Genomic DNA, 15,736 nt, shown 5'->3' on the forward strand with positions numbered 1-15,736 from the left:
GAAAGCAATCGTTCGGTTTATGAAAACATTAAAAACACACTGAGCGAGTCTGTGTGTGTGTGTGTGTGTGTGTGTGTGTGTGTGTGTGTGTGTATACACATGATGGAGAGTTAAGAGTTTAAATTACATTAGCACTACAAGCCCACTACTTCCTCCTAGAGGAGGGAAGAAGGAAAAAAAAAAAAAAAAAACAAAGCAGCGAGAACCAGGTCTCTTAAGAACCCACAGAGATGGGGGAGTTGTGGCCCCCTAGACATTCCACTTAACAGCGGAAAGCCAGGGCCAATTCCCTCTCATTAGATGCCCAATTAGGGGCTGTTAATCACATTAAACCTGTGAAACGTCGAGGCAGGCAGCTGGGGTGCGGATGAGCAGAGAGCTTTGAGGGTGGGTGAGGCTAGAGGATGGGATGTGGAGGATGGGTAATGGCTATGACTCAGCAGCACAGGTTATTATGGGATGCGCTTGCGGTTAGACAATGGCGCTAGCGATGGGCTGATGTAGCACGCTAGCACAGCGTGAGAAGGAGGTATGGGAGCCATGCATTTCCAGAGAAGAGAAAGGAAGAAAGGAGAAGAAAAAGAGGAAGGAAGGAAGGAAGGAAGGAGGAGGAGGAGAGCGGCAGATTTTCTACAGCCACTACGAAACCAAAAAAAAAAAAAAGAACAGATCATCGGAAAAAGAACGTCCGAAGAGTCAAGATCAAAAGGAAAAAAAAGAAACAAGAAATCAAACTCAGAGGTGGAGGATTAGTCATAAACACACACTCGGCTGCATGTGGAGTAAAAAAAGTAAAATGAAAGCGGATAAAAGCGAATAACAAAAACAAGTAACAGTAGTTTTCTCTATACTGAGCACAGAGAGGGTTATGAGAGCGAGCGAGCGAGCGCGTGTGTGAGTGAGTGAGTGAGTGAGAGAGAGAGAGCGAGCGCAAGCCAGCGACAAGCCGAAGAGGGGTTATGTTGTTATTCTTTGCTGGACGCCACGCAGCAGTTCTGGGCAGTATAGCTGGGGAGGAGGGAGAAGGTGGGGGGTGGGGGGTGGGGTGGGGATTTTTGGCGGGCCGTTGCTTACCATCGAGGCTCTCGGGTTTAACTCGTCCGCTGGTCATGCTGCCCTTTGCCGGCGAGGGGCCCCCCCTTCAGAGCGGACACTTTATATTTTAACCTGCCTAGCAAACGGTGTTTTTTTCAGGAAGGCGCTACGTCGAAAATGGCTGACCACCTTAAAGGGCCGGACACGGGGCAAGGGGTGGGAGGCAGGTCTGCTCTTTACGGTGCTTGGCCTCGGTCCTAGAGCCTGGGGGGGTTGGGGTTCTGGGAGTGGGAGTGGGAGTGGGGGGCGGGACACAGAGTTGGTCTGGGCCTTACGGTGCGCGCGCCGGGGCTCGGCGTAGCACGGGAGTCCCTTTTTGCGCGATTGTCCCTGAGCGGTGAAGATGTGGGGGAGAGTCCGTCAAACAGGCCCTTGAGCTGACTGCTGCCCGAGAGGCTGCCCATGGACGGGGCGCTCGACTGGCTGGACGAGCTCTGCGGGGAGCCGGGGGCCCGGGTGCGGGGTCGGGGGGCTGAGACGGGGGGCAAGAAGAGGCAGCGGTGGCAGCTGCGGGCAGCAATGGAGTCGGGCTCTGGCACTCGGGGGCGCCGGGGAAGCCAGTCGTCCTGCAGCGAGTGCCGTCTGCTGCCGTCGCCGCCGCCGCAGCTTGGGACGACAGAGCGCCGAACTCGAGAAGGGACTCGGAGTAAGGGCTATGATGGGGGTGGGAGGATGGGACGCTCTTACGCGGTCGCCCCGCGTGACTGTGGTGCGCAGGACCGTCCAGGTCGGACCGCGACCTCCGGCCCCGGGGGGAGGGAGTGAAAAACTTGGTGAGGCCGTCGATGAGGCCACGGGGTCTCTTGTGCAGGGGGGCATGCCCAGCAGCAGCAGTGGCAGCCGCAGAGGTGGACGAGGAGGAGGAGGAGGAGGAGGAAGAGGAGGAGGAGGAGGAGGAGGAGGAGGTGGTGGTGGTCTGGGTGATCGTGAACGGAGACGAAGTGAGGGGGGCGGTGGAGGAGGCAGAGGAGGAAAAGGAAGTAGAGGCGGAGGAGGAAGAGGAGGAGAAGGAGGAGGAGGAGGAGAGGGGAGGAGGGGAGGTGACGCGGGAGCCAGTGGCTGCCCAGCGGGCGTCTACAGTGGCCGGTCTGCCTCGGGTGTCCTTCACGGATGGCGGCATGAGCAGATGAGGGTGTGGTACAGAAGGTGATCTTTTGACCCCTACCAGGTGACCCCCCTTCCTGCCAGCGCAATCTCAGAGCCATCGCCCCCGGTAACAGACCTGCAAGGGGAGACAGGATGTCATTTAAGGAAACACCTGGAGGCACTACCCTGCCTACATGAATCAACTTCACAAGCTCTGATGAAACCGACTTCAAAATACTACATTAGCATTTTGTCTTTCAGCGGATTCAGTCCATGACACCATCACAATATCAACTATCTTAGTGTTGAGTCACCAGTTTTCACTGGAACTGAGGAAGCATTTATTTCAAAAGAAATCAAAAGGTTTTGTTTCACAAGACATTTTTAAGTCTGTTCTACAGAAGTCATGCTTCATAAATAGCTGGCAGCATACTCACATTCTTTGCTTGAATTTCTTCCGCGGCCGGCCTACGGGCTTTGCGTACCGCCGTCGGATCTGATCGGCTTTTCGGTGCAGCAGCATCCTGCTGCCTCCCCTCGGCCTGCACACCTGACAGACCCACGTTCCTGGACACACACACACAAAAAACAACAAAACAAAAAAAACATGTAAACAAGAAAGAAAACCCAGTCGATTCCTCCACCCTCTCCCCTAAAGCTCTAATACACATCGTTCCCATAATGCATGTGGATTTACTGAATCCGTCATTTATGACACATTGGTATTGTGAGCATCGCTCTGGGCCTCTGCGCTGTAATCCGGAGATAGTGGGAGGTCCCGCGGGAGTGAAGCGGGGAAAGGAATCATTCGACACACACACACACACACAAAAAACATCTAATAAGACATCACTGAATCGTCTTGGTGACTGACAGGCCCAGGAGGCGAAAGATAAAGGGGAAGAGTTTAAACCGATGACAGGGATGCAAGCCACTGAAGTGTCGAGGGGAATGAAAGGGTGAGTTAAGGTTCGTGGGTTGGGGGAGGGCTTTCTGGCCGCCTTACCTTTTGGCATTCTAGAGATTGGAGGGTCGCAGCACTCCATGTGGAAACCCCGATCGCAGGAATCGCAGAAGAGCATCTCGTCCTGAAAAAGGAAACGGGGAAAGGTTATGGGTTGTGTGTGTGTGTGCCTGTGTGCCTGTGTGCGCGCGCGAGAGAGAGCGAGAGCGAGAGCGCGAGAGAGAGAGAGAGAGAGAGAGAGAGAGAGAGAGAGAGAGAGAGAGAGAGAGAGAGAGAGAGAGAGAGAGAGAGATCCTGTGGGGAATATCCGTTTTAAAAAGAGAGGGCTTTGCAGGAATCGCTCCAATAAGGCAGCCTGAAAGAACAGGTGTTGAGAGAGAAGCTGTGAGACAACTGTTACATTCCATACAGCTGGAAAACTCCCGATGCGACAACAACATGACAAGCTCAAAACAGCCCGTTAACAAATGTTGTTTGTGCAACATAATGCACCAAGCACTAGTAAATGCACTGGACTTATAAAGGCGTGTAGTAGAAGTCTATAAAAGACCAAGATGTGTTTGAGGTATCAATCTTTTAGACAGCCCTATGTGGATTCTCCCGAGAGGGCTTGTTTCATCACATAACAAAAAAAAACAAAAACGTGAGACTTCAGGAAGAGAGGAAAGAAGGGGAGCATCTAGACAGGTGTCGACTTACCGCATTTTTGCCCTGTATTCGACATGAACTGCACGTCTTGCACTCGATACACTGCCACCGTAGGGCCTTCACGTTAGCCGTCAGCTCAGGCGAGAACTTCAGACATGAAGGGTGGCCTTTGAGGATACAAAAAAGAGGGGGGGGGGGGTGTGTGTGTCTTAATAATTGCAGTTCACCGCAACACTGAAAAGATGCAACCTGATACACTTAGCCTCAAACAATTTAGCATGAACTTAGCCTCAAGAACCTGTCAGACACGCTGTGGGTTTCTATTATTATCTGATGGTACACTACTGCAGCAGTCCTGTCAGAGCTTTCTCGTCGTAACACTTCAGCTTGTTACACTTCAACACATCAAACTGAGAACTTCCATCTCAAATTTTCCTTCTTGTTGATTGAACATTTAAATCACTATTTGCTTTTTCGTGGTTGTACAGCATGGCTCTGCTTCTTTCCAACCGTTCTGCTCTCTGCCGTTTCATTCTCACGGAGAAACTTCTGGAATTGCCACTGTGCACAAAATTGCTGTATAAATAAATGTGCCTTGCGTACATGAAACACAGACCCAGAGGAAGTCATATCCCTTCCTCTATGCACCAACTAAAGGTTAAATATTAAACAGGAGTCTAATCAACGAGATCTAGTCCCATCCCTCCCTCCCCAACCCTGTGCTTCTCGGTCTCGTGCACACACAGACATACATCCACAGTTTACATTAGCCGGCTACAGCTAGTAATTAGCCAGTTTCACATGTAGTTGTCAGGCAGAAAAAAAATCTAAACAGACAGAACGTATGGTGGAAAATGTTCCGTTTATTAATTAATTAATATTAAATAGCCTAACATTAAATAGCCTAACATTAAATAGGCTTATATTGCACAACATATAGGCCTACAATATGCTACCACGACAACAAGAAGTGGAATAGGCTTTCATTCTATGAAATCGCGTGGTGAGTAAGCAGGAGTTGCAGTTGTGTTTGCTAATTTATTAAGCATGGTTTCAAGTCATTTATTGGGACCATTCCTATTTGGGGGGGGGGGGATCCAGGGCAACTAAAAAGATGTCACGACCACCCATCTAAAACTTTCAGTAAGGGTCTGTATCCACTCTCAGGTCAACCTGCATGTCCATTCGTCTAAGCTGTTGCTTCGTTATTAGGCTACTAGATCTGTGGGGAGGGGCCGCTGGGAATGAGAGGAAAGGGGCTGTGATTGCACAGTAATGAACATATACAAACGAATTGATATTGTGCCGGTTTTTAAGCTCACTTATGTGGACAGAAAAACGTTATCGAATCGATCCACTGGGAATTCTCCTGACTCCCGCGACTCTCCACTACTGCGCTTGTGTAGCATTATGTAGGCTACAGTCTGTCTGCAATGTGTGCACAGAGGTTTGCGCGACTTAATGAGAGTAGGCTTCTCCGCTGCTTGTGCAAAGCTAATTCTAAACAAACTGTTGGTGCTGATGATGCTTAATAAACTGCATTGTGGAAATATATAGTTTGTGACTTAGTGCCTTTTCTATGTGCAATTATGGTTGTTTAAAGCATATGTCCTGCTGATTTTCTGCATGTCCAGTATTCTGGAATATTACCGTTTTACATGTTGTCCGTCCAAAAGAAAGTCTAGCGTAACCCTCTGGTGCATTCAAACTCATGTCGAAACCACAGTATGATCACACACTTGAGACTAATCATGGATAATTTGATCTTAATGAGGCACAAATGGTAGCAATGTAAACTGTATAATGGCGGAAGAGCAATGGAAATCATGTAACAGCTCCCTCAGACACACCCACCCACCCACACACCTTCTCGCTCGGAGTGGTAACACAACCACAGCTGTTTTACAGTGTTCTAGCACACACAGACACACACACACACACACACAGTACACACCACCCTGCTCTAATGAAAACCAACTCGAACGCCACTTAGTCAAAATCACGAGCAATAAAAATGTCACCGCGAGGAACGATTCCTCCTGACATTTAAAATAATTGTTCCACACAAATGACTCCTTTAAAAGAGGTGATTTTATGGTGAGGTGGATAATTTGGTCTGGAACAAAAAAAAAAAAAAAAAAAGGAAGGAAGAGAGAATGCCACCAACACGCTTCAGCAAATGGACGATCTCTTTGACCTCTCGTATCGCGCTTGCGCTACAAACTGAACACGGCCGCCAACCTTGGACTGTCTCACTGTTTGTCATTGTAGAAGCAAAAGGTGTTTTGTAGTCAGAGCCGCCATTAGGCGAGCTGCTCGTCAGCCGTACAATAACCTCAAATCCAACCATGTTCAAATGGGTCCGACGTGGGGTACCCAGTAGATATCATAACAGGAAAAACAAAAAAGGAGAGAGAGAGAGAGAGAGAGAGAGAGAGAGAGAGAGAGAGATGGGATATGACTGAGTGACACTTAAGAAAGATGACACTGAACCTCTCAGGCACATCTATTTAGTGATCTATTCAGGTGCACCATATCCAAGCATCTCTTTGTCCCACAAGGCTGCTAGCGTGCTAATCGTTAGCCTAATTGTCCTTGGCACCACCCAAGGTGCCTAGAAACGCCCACAATCAATCCAGCAGCCACCCCCCCTTGCATTACATTACATTACATTACATTACATTACATTTAGCAGACACTTTTTGACCAAAGTGACTTACATATGTCAGTTATATTACAAGGGATCACATTGTCCCCAGAGCAACTTGGGGTTAAGTGCCTTGCTCAAGGGCACAACGGTGGATGCCGGGAATTGAACCGACAACTTTCAGGCTACTGCACGCTAGCCCAGCTCCTTAACCACTACACTACCACCTACACTACCTTGCACCCAGAGGAGGCTTACCACTGCTTCCACAGTCTGCACAGGACAGGAGGTCCTCCGGCCGCTTGTCCCGGTTGGTCTCCTTCGTTCCCAGACAGAAGCTGCAGATGGGAATGGGGTCAGCCCGAGTCTGTGGAGAAAGAGGAAGGACAGACAGACAGACAGAGAGAGATAGAGAAAAAAAAACAGTCAGTCAATCTCAAGGAACAAGCGTTACTTAAACTGCAATATGGGTTATGTGAGGTAGAATGACACACACACACACACACACACACACACACACGATTAACCTTAAATTACAGCCTTGAGCTGTCTGCAATCAGCCTTATTGCTACTGCCGGCAACAATAAAATGTTTCGGGTCAGCCTGCTTTCGAGCCAAATTCTCTTACATGACCGTGTCAATAACAATTTATGCATGCAATAAGCAAATATGTTAGGCACTTAACCGACAAGATTCCTCAAGATACCCAGAGCAATCAGACATTTCTCCACAGTGAAGCACCAATTAAATTAAGTCTGAAAGATGCCCTGTGCGCTACAATAACACTCCATTTTATCCGGCAAATCAGGAGGAAGGATGCCATAATCACAGTTTAAGGGCTTAATAATACTCAACAGCTTACACAACAGTCTGAAGGGATTAACAGGCCTGTAATCAAATTACTTATAATAATAATAAAAGCAACATTTCACCAAGCAAACCATTGTTTCAAGTCACGTTAGGCCTATTCCTAATTAGCGTGTGAGAATAGTGGCATGCCCTGTATCTCCCAACAAGAATAAGTCTTTGGCCTATTTCACCGTAGGAGGGGAAAAAAAAGAAAAGAAAAAATAAAAAGACTGAAAAGAGTAAACAACATTTTTAAGGAATTATTTTTCCAGAAGGCTCTATAAATAAATGAATAAACAAATAAAGCTTGACGCGAGATGTCTGCAGTGCTGTTGTCAGAGGAGGAGCCAACAGTGTCTCACTTCCTCTTTCTCTTGCACTCTCACAGTTTCTCTCAAACTCTCTGCCTTTCAGGAAGCTAACTAGGCTGCGCTGTAGATGCTGCGGTCCACTGCGTTGGCCTTACAGGGGCGTTTGCCACCGCTTGAGCTGGTGGAGCACTCCACTGACTCTGGCTAGCCTTTCCAACGGCTCTGGGCGAGAGCCAAAGAGGCCTTGCTGCTGTAGCAAGAGCAGTGAAGGTAGCGAGAGGGCCGGCAGTCAGCGCAGCGTCAAGTGATTGCTAAACCGTAATTCAGCCGGAATCCGCTGCCCGCCCTCCTCCCCTCCCTTCGCCCGGCCCATTGCCTCGGCCCGATCGATCGCCGTCGCATGAGGAAGCAGGTTAAGGGCCCCCCAATCAATGTCCACTCCATTTTCTAACACTCCTCATCAATAGCGCGAGAAGGACTCGGCGCTGCGCAAGAGCCAAGCTGCCAATAGCCGTCGCTGCCACGGATACTCTAACGTCCACAACACCGAGACGATGGCGCGGCACGGACCCGCGGAGTTTGTCGGACCTCCATCCAGCACCGGGTTTTCGGAAACAACTAGACCACAGGACAAACATTCAGGATTGCTTAAGTAGGTGCCACTTCTGGACTGTGATCCAGAACCTCTGGGACTCGTCCCAAAACCATGGCTTGAGAAGACACAGACAGGGGGCAAGGATAGGTAAAACAATAAACACCTCACGCTACAATAGCCATAAACAAGTCAAAGCAGAAGCAAGTGTGCCATAATAATAATAATAATAATAATAATAATAATAATAATAATAATAATAACAACAACAACAACAAAGACAACCCCACTGGCACCAAAACACAGGGTGAAATTTCAAAAGATGATCTACTGCTGGCCTGAACCTGATGCCAGACAGACATCCTGGCATTCAGACTAACAGTGTGTGTGTCTCAAGGTTTGCAAATACTATACATGCATTTTGATGTGCTTCATATTAAAATGTGTGTGTTTGCATGCTTAACAGGCAGGCTACACCAGGCACATAATTGAAGTGTCTATTTGTGGAGCGTCTGCTGCAACAATTAGCCTCCACCATCATCAATGGAACTGGCTACCCAGACGTGACAGAGGAACGTATATTCTAAAAAATTAGACCAGTCTTCTAAAAATGTGTTTTACGCTTCACGAACGGAGCGCTTCAATTGCCCACCCGGTGTAGCCCGACTGCGGTCATTTTTCTGCACAAGCAGGACAAAAATATGACACAATGTTTTAAGCAGTAGGAGCCGCCACTGACTCTTTCCCCACCTAAAAAACAAACTGGTCTGAAGAGCTTCCATGAGGAGCCCACCTGAACTCTCCATGATCAAGTAGCAGACACGGGGGAAAAACAGCACTCTTTCTGAATAACCAAGACCATTGTGCAAATGGTGAAAATGCTTTCAGTGAGCCTCTCCATTAACCAGCTTACAAGGGTTGGGCAATTGCTTCACTTTGTAATCACACACAATTCAAAACAGGATCGGTGTTCATTATCAGCGTCCATTTAAGGGTTTCTACAAATAAAAGCCATGCTTAGGATCCCATGGCAACTAAGTGGACAGAGAATCAGTGCCATTCTCACCCAGCAAAGGTTCTTCAGCCAGGTTAGATCAGTTCAGTTCAGTGCCCTTTACAATGCAGACGTCTCATTCTCTGACCAATTATGGCCACCAAACAACCCTTTTGTCGGACGAGACCAAGTAAACAGCACCCGACTCAAGGGCTCTATGGACACACCGCTCTCCAACGAGATGATGTTCCCTGCCTTTGTTTGGACGTTTCCAAGGTAACCACAAGAGTGGCATAGGCTTGAGGGTGATATCAGGCACCAATTATATACTTGGCCATTGTGAAAGTGTATGTCCGTGGCGTCAAACAAGATCATTCAAAAAGCATCTGACGAGCTCATCACATGATGATCATTTCAATATATGGATGCAGCATATTAGGAACATTTAGTCATTCGCTATACAATATGCAGTCTGGTGAGGCTGTGCAAAAATCATGTCAGATTAGACTACCTGTGCCTCATTATAAGACCTTATAGACAGTATAGATAGTCCCCAATAAGACATAAAAAGTAGGCTTATTGAAGACATAAAAGTAGGCTTACTGAAGACACCTTGGTATTTTCTTAGCAAATGAGCAAATTCTTGGTTGCAAAACTTAACGTGTGGGGTAAAGCAAAAAACAAAACAAAAAAACACCCTGGTTAGAGATTTGCCTGGTTAACAATTAGCTACCTAAGTTCTCCAATTAAAAACTGCAACGATCAATTGGGAAAATAAATTAAAAGGGCATTTGTTTCCTCTGGGGCAATTTGAAATCAGCTTATCACTCACAATCCAACCTAAGCTAGCCAAGCAATTAGAATTACTTTTATTAAGAAAGTCAAGTGATTGAGGGAGCAGAGCGAGAGAGAGGGAGAGGGAGCGAGAGAGAGAGAGAGAGAGAGCGAGAGAGAGCGAGAGCGAGAGTGTGTGTGTATGTGTTTCGGGGGTGGGACTCCCGGATATTAGGGTTTCCTGTTGGGCTCACTTTATCCACCATGAGCCTCAAGGCCAATTAGTCCTAAATATTTAACTAGACGGCCTCATTTGTCCTACGTCTCTTAATCCCAGTAATAAAGATTCCCCCTTATTCTTCCAAGCAGTAAATTAGAAATGGTCTTCGGGCTCGGTCACACCTGACGTGGAAATATGCACGCTTTCCAAGCGAGGAAACAAGAAAAAAAACCAACCCACCAAAATGTCAGAAAAGAGCAATCAACATGCCATCCGAAGAGCCATTACGCAAACAAAATGTTTCCCTCTTCATTTTCCCTGCAGACTCACACACACACAGACAATCAGGTCCCTCCTTTTCTCAGCTGTCCCTTTTGTCAAATAAAGTAACTAGGTCAGAGGGCCTACTGTAAAGGGCTGAAGACAAGACTGGTGGGGCTGCAGGAGCCTCCACTCTTTCATTAAAACCTCGCTCTCTCTACACCATGTGTTTCTCATTCTCTCATCTCTCTTATGACACAAGATAAACGACCTGTGTACCTTGACAGTGAGACAGAAGAAAGGAAGGAAAGAAAGAAAGAAAGAAAGAAAGAAAAGAAAGAAAGCACACCAGATGATTTCCCAGACACAGCACGGCTGGAATGGGTGACCCAAGCAAGCCAGAAAGGGAGGGGGGCGGCCAACACAACATGCAATTAGGGTTGCCTAACCCCCCCCCCCCCCCCCTCCTCCTTTGCCTTGCCGACTTGACTGGCCACCAAACTTTTGTGAGCTGGTGGGACTTGCGTCAAGTGGACATGTCTTGGCTGGTTGCCAGGGAACTAACATTCTTGGGACTGGCTGATGGTATGCTCTCCCATGCCAACACATGGCTTTATGGGGTGGGCTAGGGCCTCCAGTTTGTAGTGAAGCCTATAAGATGAAAAGGGACACCTAATAAAACATTTTTTTTTAAAAACCCTACCTGGTCCTACATAATGTTTTTTTGGCTATGCTGTGGTCTAATGACTAGGCCTGCTTTCTTTAAGAAAGAGGGAGGAGGAGAAGAAAGAAGAGGAGGAGGAGGAGAAAGAGGGGGTGGGTGGGTGGGTGCAGCTGGATCCAAAAAAGGTGGACTGGGCTGAGCACAGAGTCTGTGCTCTGCTGTGCTCTCCGAGGGTTACATAAGTGCTGCTGAACAACATCTCATTCCTTCCCCCTTTGTTCCATCCAAGCGAGAGAGCCCTGGAACGGAGAGGCTTCTTGTGGCCAGAGACTCACTCCTTCAAGGTTGGATCGTTTTTCATTTTATCAGACGCAGGGTGGCACTTCTGGCACCGGCGCAAAAGAAAGGGAGAAAAAAAAAAAAAAAGTCCAGTCCAGTTCTGGCTCGGATGAAACCGCAGGAGTCTTCACAAACAAGCAAAGGGCCTGGGCCATAAGATTGCAGTTAACCTCATCTGACTCTGTGTGTCATAACTGTGAAAGGGAAGGGAGGACTAACTACGAAAAGCAGAGGAAGAAAAGACAACCAAAGTGGCAGTTACATGCAATAAACAAGGCTGGAAGACAGAAATATCCACATTCTCTGCGAGTAGGATATTTTCCCTCAGAAGCCTAAAATCGGTCACATGACTCCTCCATATCTGTGGAAGTTATGTAAAAGCATCAAAAGTGAACATCAAAAGGTGGAAAACTTGGGCTTTTATATGCAATCGTGTGCCTTTTGGCTCAAGTCCACTCAAATACAGCATTTGGTCAACTATATTCTCTCAATACCACCAGCACCACGCTACAATATGACAGGCAGAAAAAAACAGACTGACTCATCTGGTCTCAGCAACAGGATGCTGGTTGGGTTATGTCTGTCAAGCACAGTACATCTTCTCTAACCACAGACACAACACTTCGGCTAGTGCTCAGCTCATGGGGCTTTTTTGGGGGTTGAAGTGATATTCATGAAGCAGAGTTTGCAGATGTAACAGAGATAAGTGGTGTTGCTGACTCATAAGGCTACTGGGCCATGTCATGGAATAGAACTTCTTGTAAGATGCATGCATTTTGGGAATGGAGATTGGTCTATATTCAGGTCACTCAAAAATCACACCATTCAATTAGTTCACCACAACAAAACAGATATCACAGAAAACATCAGCCTTTTTACAACAGCAACACTCATTTGGAGTTGTTGACGCTTAAAACGACAACAAAAACTATCAACGTATGCAATGAAAAACAAGCAGCATAACAGCTAAATGCCTACTGCAAAACTTAGCAGTAGTTGTCTAAATAGAGCTAGTGCATCTCCATCTGTTTACAGACAAGTCTCTACAATGCATCACTGTGACTTCAGGGGGGAATCTTATCACACTCACACACAACCCATGCAGGGAGGGAACTCTTGGCCCTGGGCTATGTTTACAAGCAGAAACCACAACATTTCTTGTGGTTGGCCCTGTCTCTAGGTAATCGAGAACAAATAACTGGCAGTGGCAGGGTTGGGCTGGGCTGGCTACCACCTCAGATGTTGCATGAAATGGACTGGGTTGTGTGCGGATTGCTCTACTTGTGGGAGGTCAATCCAAGTTCATATTCATGCACATTTTATGTACCGACTTAAGTCTCTAAAACTATACAACGGAAACTGAAGAGCCTTCGTGCACAGCAATCTCTTAGGCCTTGTAGGCCTTGTGTGCTTGGCATAAGTTCCAGAAAGTATCAGATGGTCCCATAATAACACCACAAAATCATGAAAACAGACAACAGGGTGGGAATAGCTAAAGTACTACCAAAAAGACATTGGTTGTGAAATTAAAACTATGCACATGATTGATGTACCTGATCTCTCTCGTGCGGTAGCAGGGTGATGGTCGGCGTGGGTGACCCAGAGGCACAGGCCCCGCGGATGCCGGCTCCCCTCCCGGCGTCACTGGCGCTGCTGAGCCGGTAACGCGGCCCGTTCTTCAGGAGGCGCCCGCTGCTCACAGCCCGCTTGGCGGCCAGTCGGAGTCGCTGCTGGAAGGCAGGGTTGGCGATGACGTGGACCAAGTCCTCCTGGTTCCTCAGGTAGCGCTCGATGTTCTTCAGTGAGGAGCCATGCGAGTCATCCAAGCCCTCAATGGCCCGCCGAAGGACCTTATTCCAGTCGATGTGCCGCAGGTCTCCAGAGCTCAAGGTAGATCCTTTATTGTTGGTGGTCTGCAGGGGTGCAGTCTGGGCTGACCCGTGGTTGACAGAGGCCATACGTCCAGGATGACCCGGGTCTTTATACGAGGCACTGCCCTTGTTGGTAACCTTGAGCACGGCGCCATCGTGAACACCTAATTCCAACTGCTCGAGAACGGTCTTCTTGTCCAAGCCGTGCAAGGTGGCAACGGCGTGGCAAATCCGCTCCTCGGAAGGCCGCTGCTTTTGCCGTTTGATCTTCTGAATTGCCTCTAAAATCCACTCCGTGTACAGAGGGTTGGCGAGTTTTACCATGGTTGCGCAGTATGGCGTAGGAAAAAGCGATCCATAAATAGGCCTAATTCCGTCCTCTTTCTCCACGACGTGAGACTGTTAAAACATCCTCAGGACAATGCAAGTGATGAGTGATGCAGAGCAACATCAAGACATGTTTATGTAATTCCCAGGTATGGTGACGGAGACGAATAACGATTCAGAGATAATTCCTCAATAGACAGAATGCTCATCAACCAAAGAGCTGGTGTACAGACACATTTTGTAATTCCACTGGGACACCTACAAGAGGAAACAAACAAACAAAACAAAACAAAAACAAACAAAAAAAATCACCACTAGCACACACACACCACTAGACAGATGCAGTTATGGCAAACACTACAGTGTGTTCTTAATAAGCTCTACATTAAAAAAAACAATTACAGTCTGGGGATATGGACAGAACAATAAAATACAGGACAGACTTTATCCTACATTATGCACACATAACTTGCCCATTTCCAACCTACAAAATTAACTGCAAACTGAGAAAGATCTGATGTTGACAAAAACGACATATTAAGACCTTATCTACCCTCTGATGCACATCAAACTTGACAGAACACCTAGAATCCGGAAATGTAGACTTAAGGAAGTGTATCAATTCCAATGTCAAATTGTTTTTCCAGCAACAAAAAAACACTACTAGTAATAAAAAAGGATTTCGTTCATATTACGAGTAACGTTATTTGCCCTAATTACAATTGAAAAAGCCAGATAGGGTTTGTTTTGCCTGAATAAAATCAATTCCCAACTCACTTTCTCTTCAGAGAAGTGCAGGGAACAACCAGCAGGTGACACATTTTATACGTGTGACTTCTCTCGGAACCCTCAACTACCAAATGGTGACATCAACCTCCACTCGTCACTGCAGTACCAGGGTCAAAGTTGGACCGCGGCTGAGAGATAACGTGTACAATGTTAATGTTTAAATAAAATATGGTTTCAGGCACTGTCATACTATCTTCTCGACCTGGCAAGGCATATAATCTCGCTAACTAGCAGGCTAAAATAACACGACAATGCTTCTATGCTATCCTAGCTTCCCAGGAAGCTAACAAGCTAATTCGTTAGCCAGATGGAGAAGTGCCATTGGAGCCAAGAAAAAGCATTGGGTGACATCACTATTTTTCTACGAACATCACTGGCACAGGTCGTCATATTTGCGTAAAACATATTCAAGTTCTTTACAGTATTTTTTATCCACATGCAAAGTATGTCAAGCTATATTAGCCTTGCATGCTATCCTGTATTTGCCAAGCCAATGTTGCTACATATTCGGCTAAGTGTCTTGCTAGGTAGCCAACAGCAGCTAAATTGACAAATCTTAAATTACCAGTTGTATACGCAGTTGACACTGATGTCATACAACGCAATCGTGCAAGTTCTATTATTGACAACCCCATAACAAGTTTGCAACTTGCTGCAAAACAAAGTACCTTGCTAACTATGTAGTCGGGTAATGTTGCCGCAACAGAGCCAACCAGACTTGTCAAAATGCAGATTAGCCAGCTAGCTAGCGAGCTACAAGGCTACATAGCCAGCTGCTATTTGCGTGCTAACGTTAAGCGACGCTTAGAATTAGTGGCAGCGACTGAGATGCTAACGTACTTTATTTCACGGGGAAATGCACTGCTGAAATATTTGTACAAGAGTGATGAACGAAAAGTCAAAACACCAACCTTGAAATTTAGTAGTGAGGTTGCGAAGAGCACTGCTGGTGCCTGCTGCTGATGTTGCCTAAAACAGTCGCCATTTTGTTACAATGTTGTAGTTTACATGAATCCGACATGACACTGATTACAATCCAATGGAGTCTCATTAAACCTTACCTACACACTAATGTGCCCTCCCTAGCAACTTTAATATTGGTTGTAAAGACAAGATCAGATTTCTGGTTTGATAAAGTACATGTCAATCATTACATATACGCGTAACCAAAAGGGGCGTGTGTTGGCTACATAATTTGCCACTACCTACAATTGACCCGCCTCTTAAGGTGCCAACTCATGTAATGGAGATGACACACTCGTTTACTTTGTGCGCTAATCATATTTTGACAGGACAAGAAAGCCT

General features: G+C 46.8%; 1 protein-coding gene across 1 annotated transcript in view; it reads right to left on the reverse strand.

Annotated features, from left to right (window-relative positions):
* The window catches only part of LOC121699784 (histone acetyltransferase KAT6B-like), a 30,876-nt gene extending 15,390 nt beyond the window's left edge, over positions 1 to 15,486 (reverse strand). Inside the window, 15 exon segments of the mRNA XM_042082202.1 lie at positions 1,065 to 1,138; positions 1,140 to 1,190; positions 1,192 to 1,443; positions 1,446 to 1,661; positions 1,725 to 1,735; positions 1,801 to 1,897; positions 2,084 to 2,206; positions 2,208 to 2,270; positions 2,272 to 2,317; positions 2,619 to 2,748; positions 3,188 to 3,269; positions 3,845 to 3,960; positions 6,699 to 6,807; positions 12,998 to 13,900; positions 15,343 to 15,486. Of these exon segments, the coding sequence (XP_041938136.1) occupies positions 1,065 to 1,138; positions 1,140 to 1,190; positions 1,192 to 1,443; positions 1,446 to 1,661; positions 1,725 to 1,735; positions 1,801 to 1,897; positions 2,084 to 2,206; positions 2,208 to 2,270; positions 2,272 to 2,317; positions 2,619 to 2,748; positions 3,188 to 3,269; positions 3,845 to 3,960; positions 6,699 to 6,807; positions 12,998 to 13,639 (2,012 nt within the window). The 5' untranslated portion in view covers positions 13,640 to 13,900; positions 15,343 to 15,486.
* Between the last annotated feature and the right edge of the window lie 250 nt (positions 15,487 to 15,736).

The sequence above is a fragment of the Alosa sapidissima genome, chromosome 24, assembly GCF_018492685.1.
Source record: "Alosa sapidissima isolate fAloSap1 chromosome 24, fAloSap1.pri, whole genome shotgun sequence".
Taxonomy (NCBI): Eukaryota; Metazoa; Chordata; class Actinopteri; order Clupeiformes; family Clupeidae; genus Alosa; species Alosa sapidissima.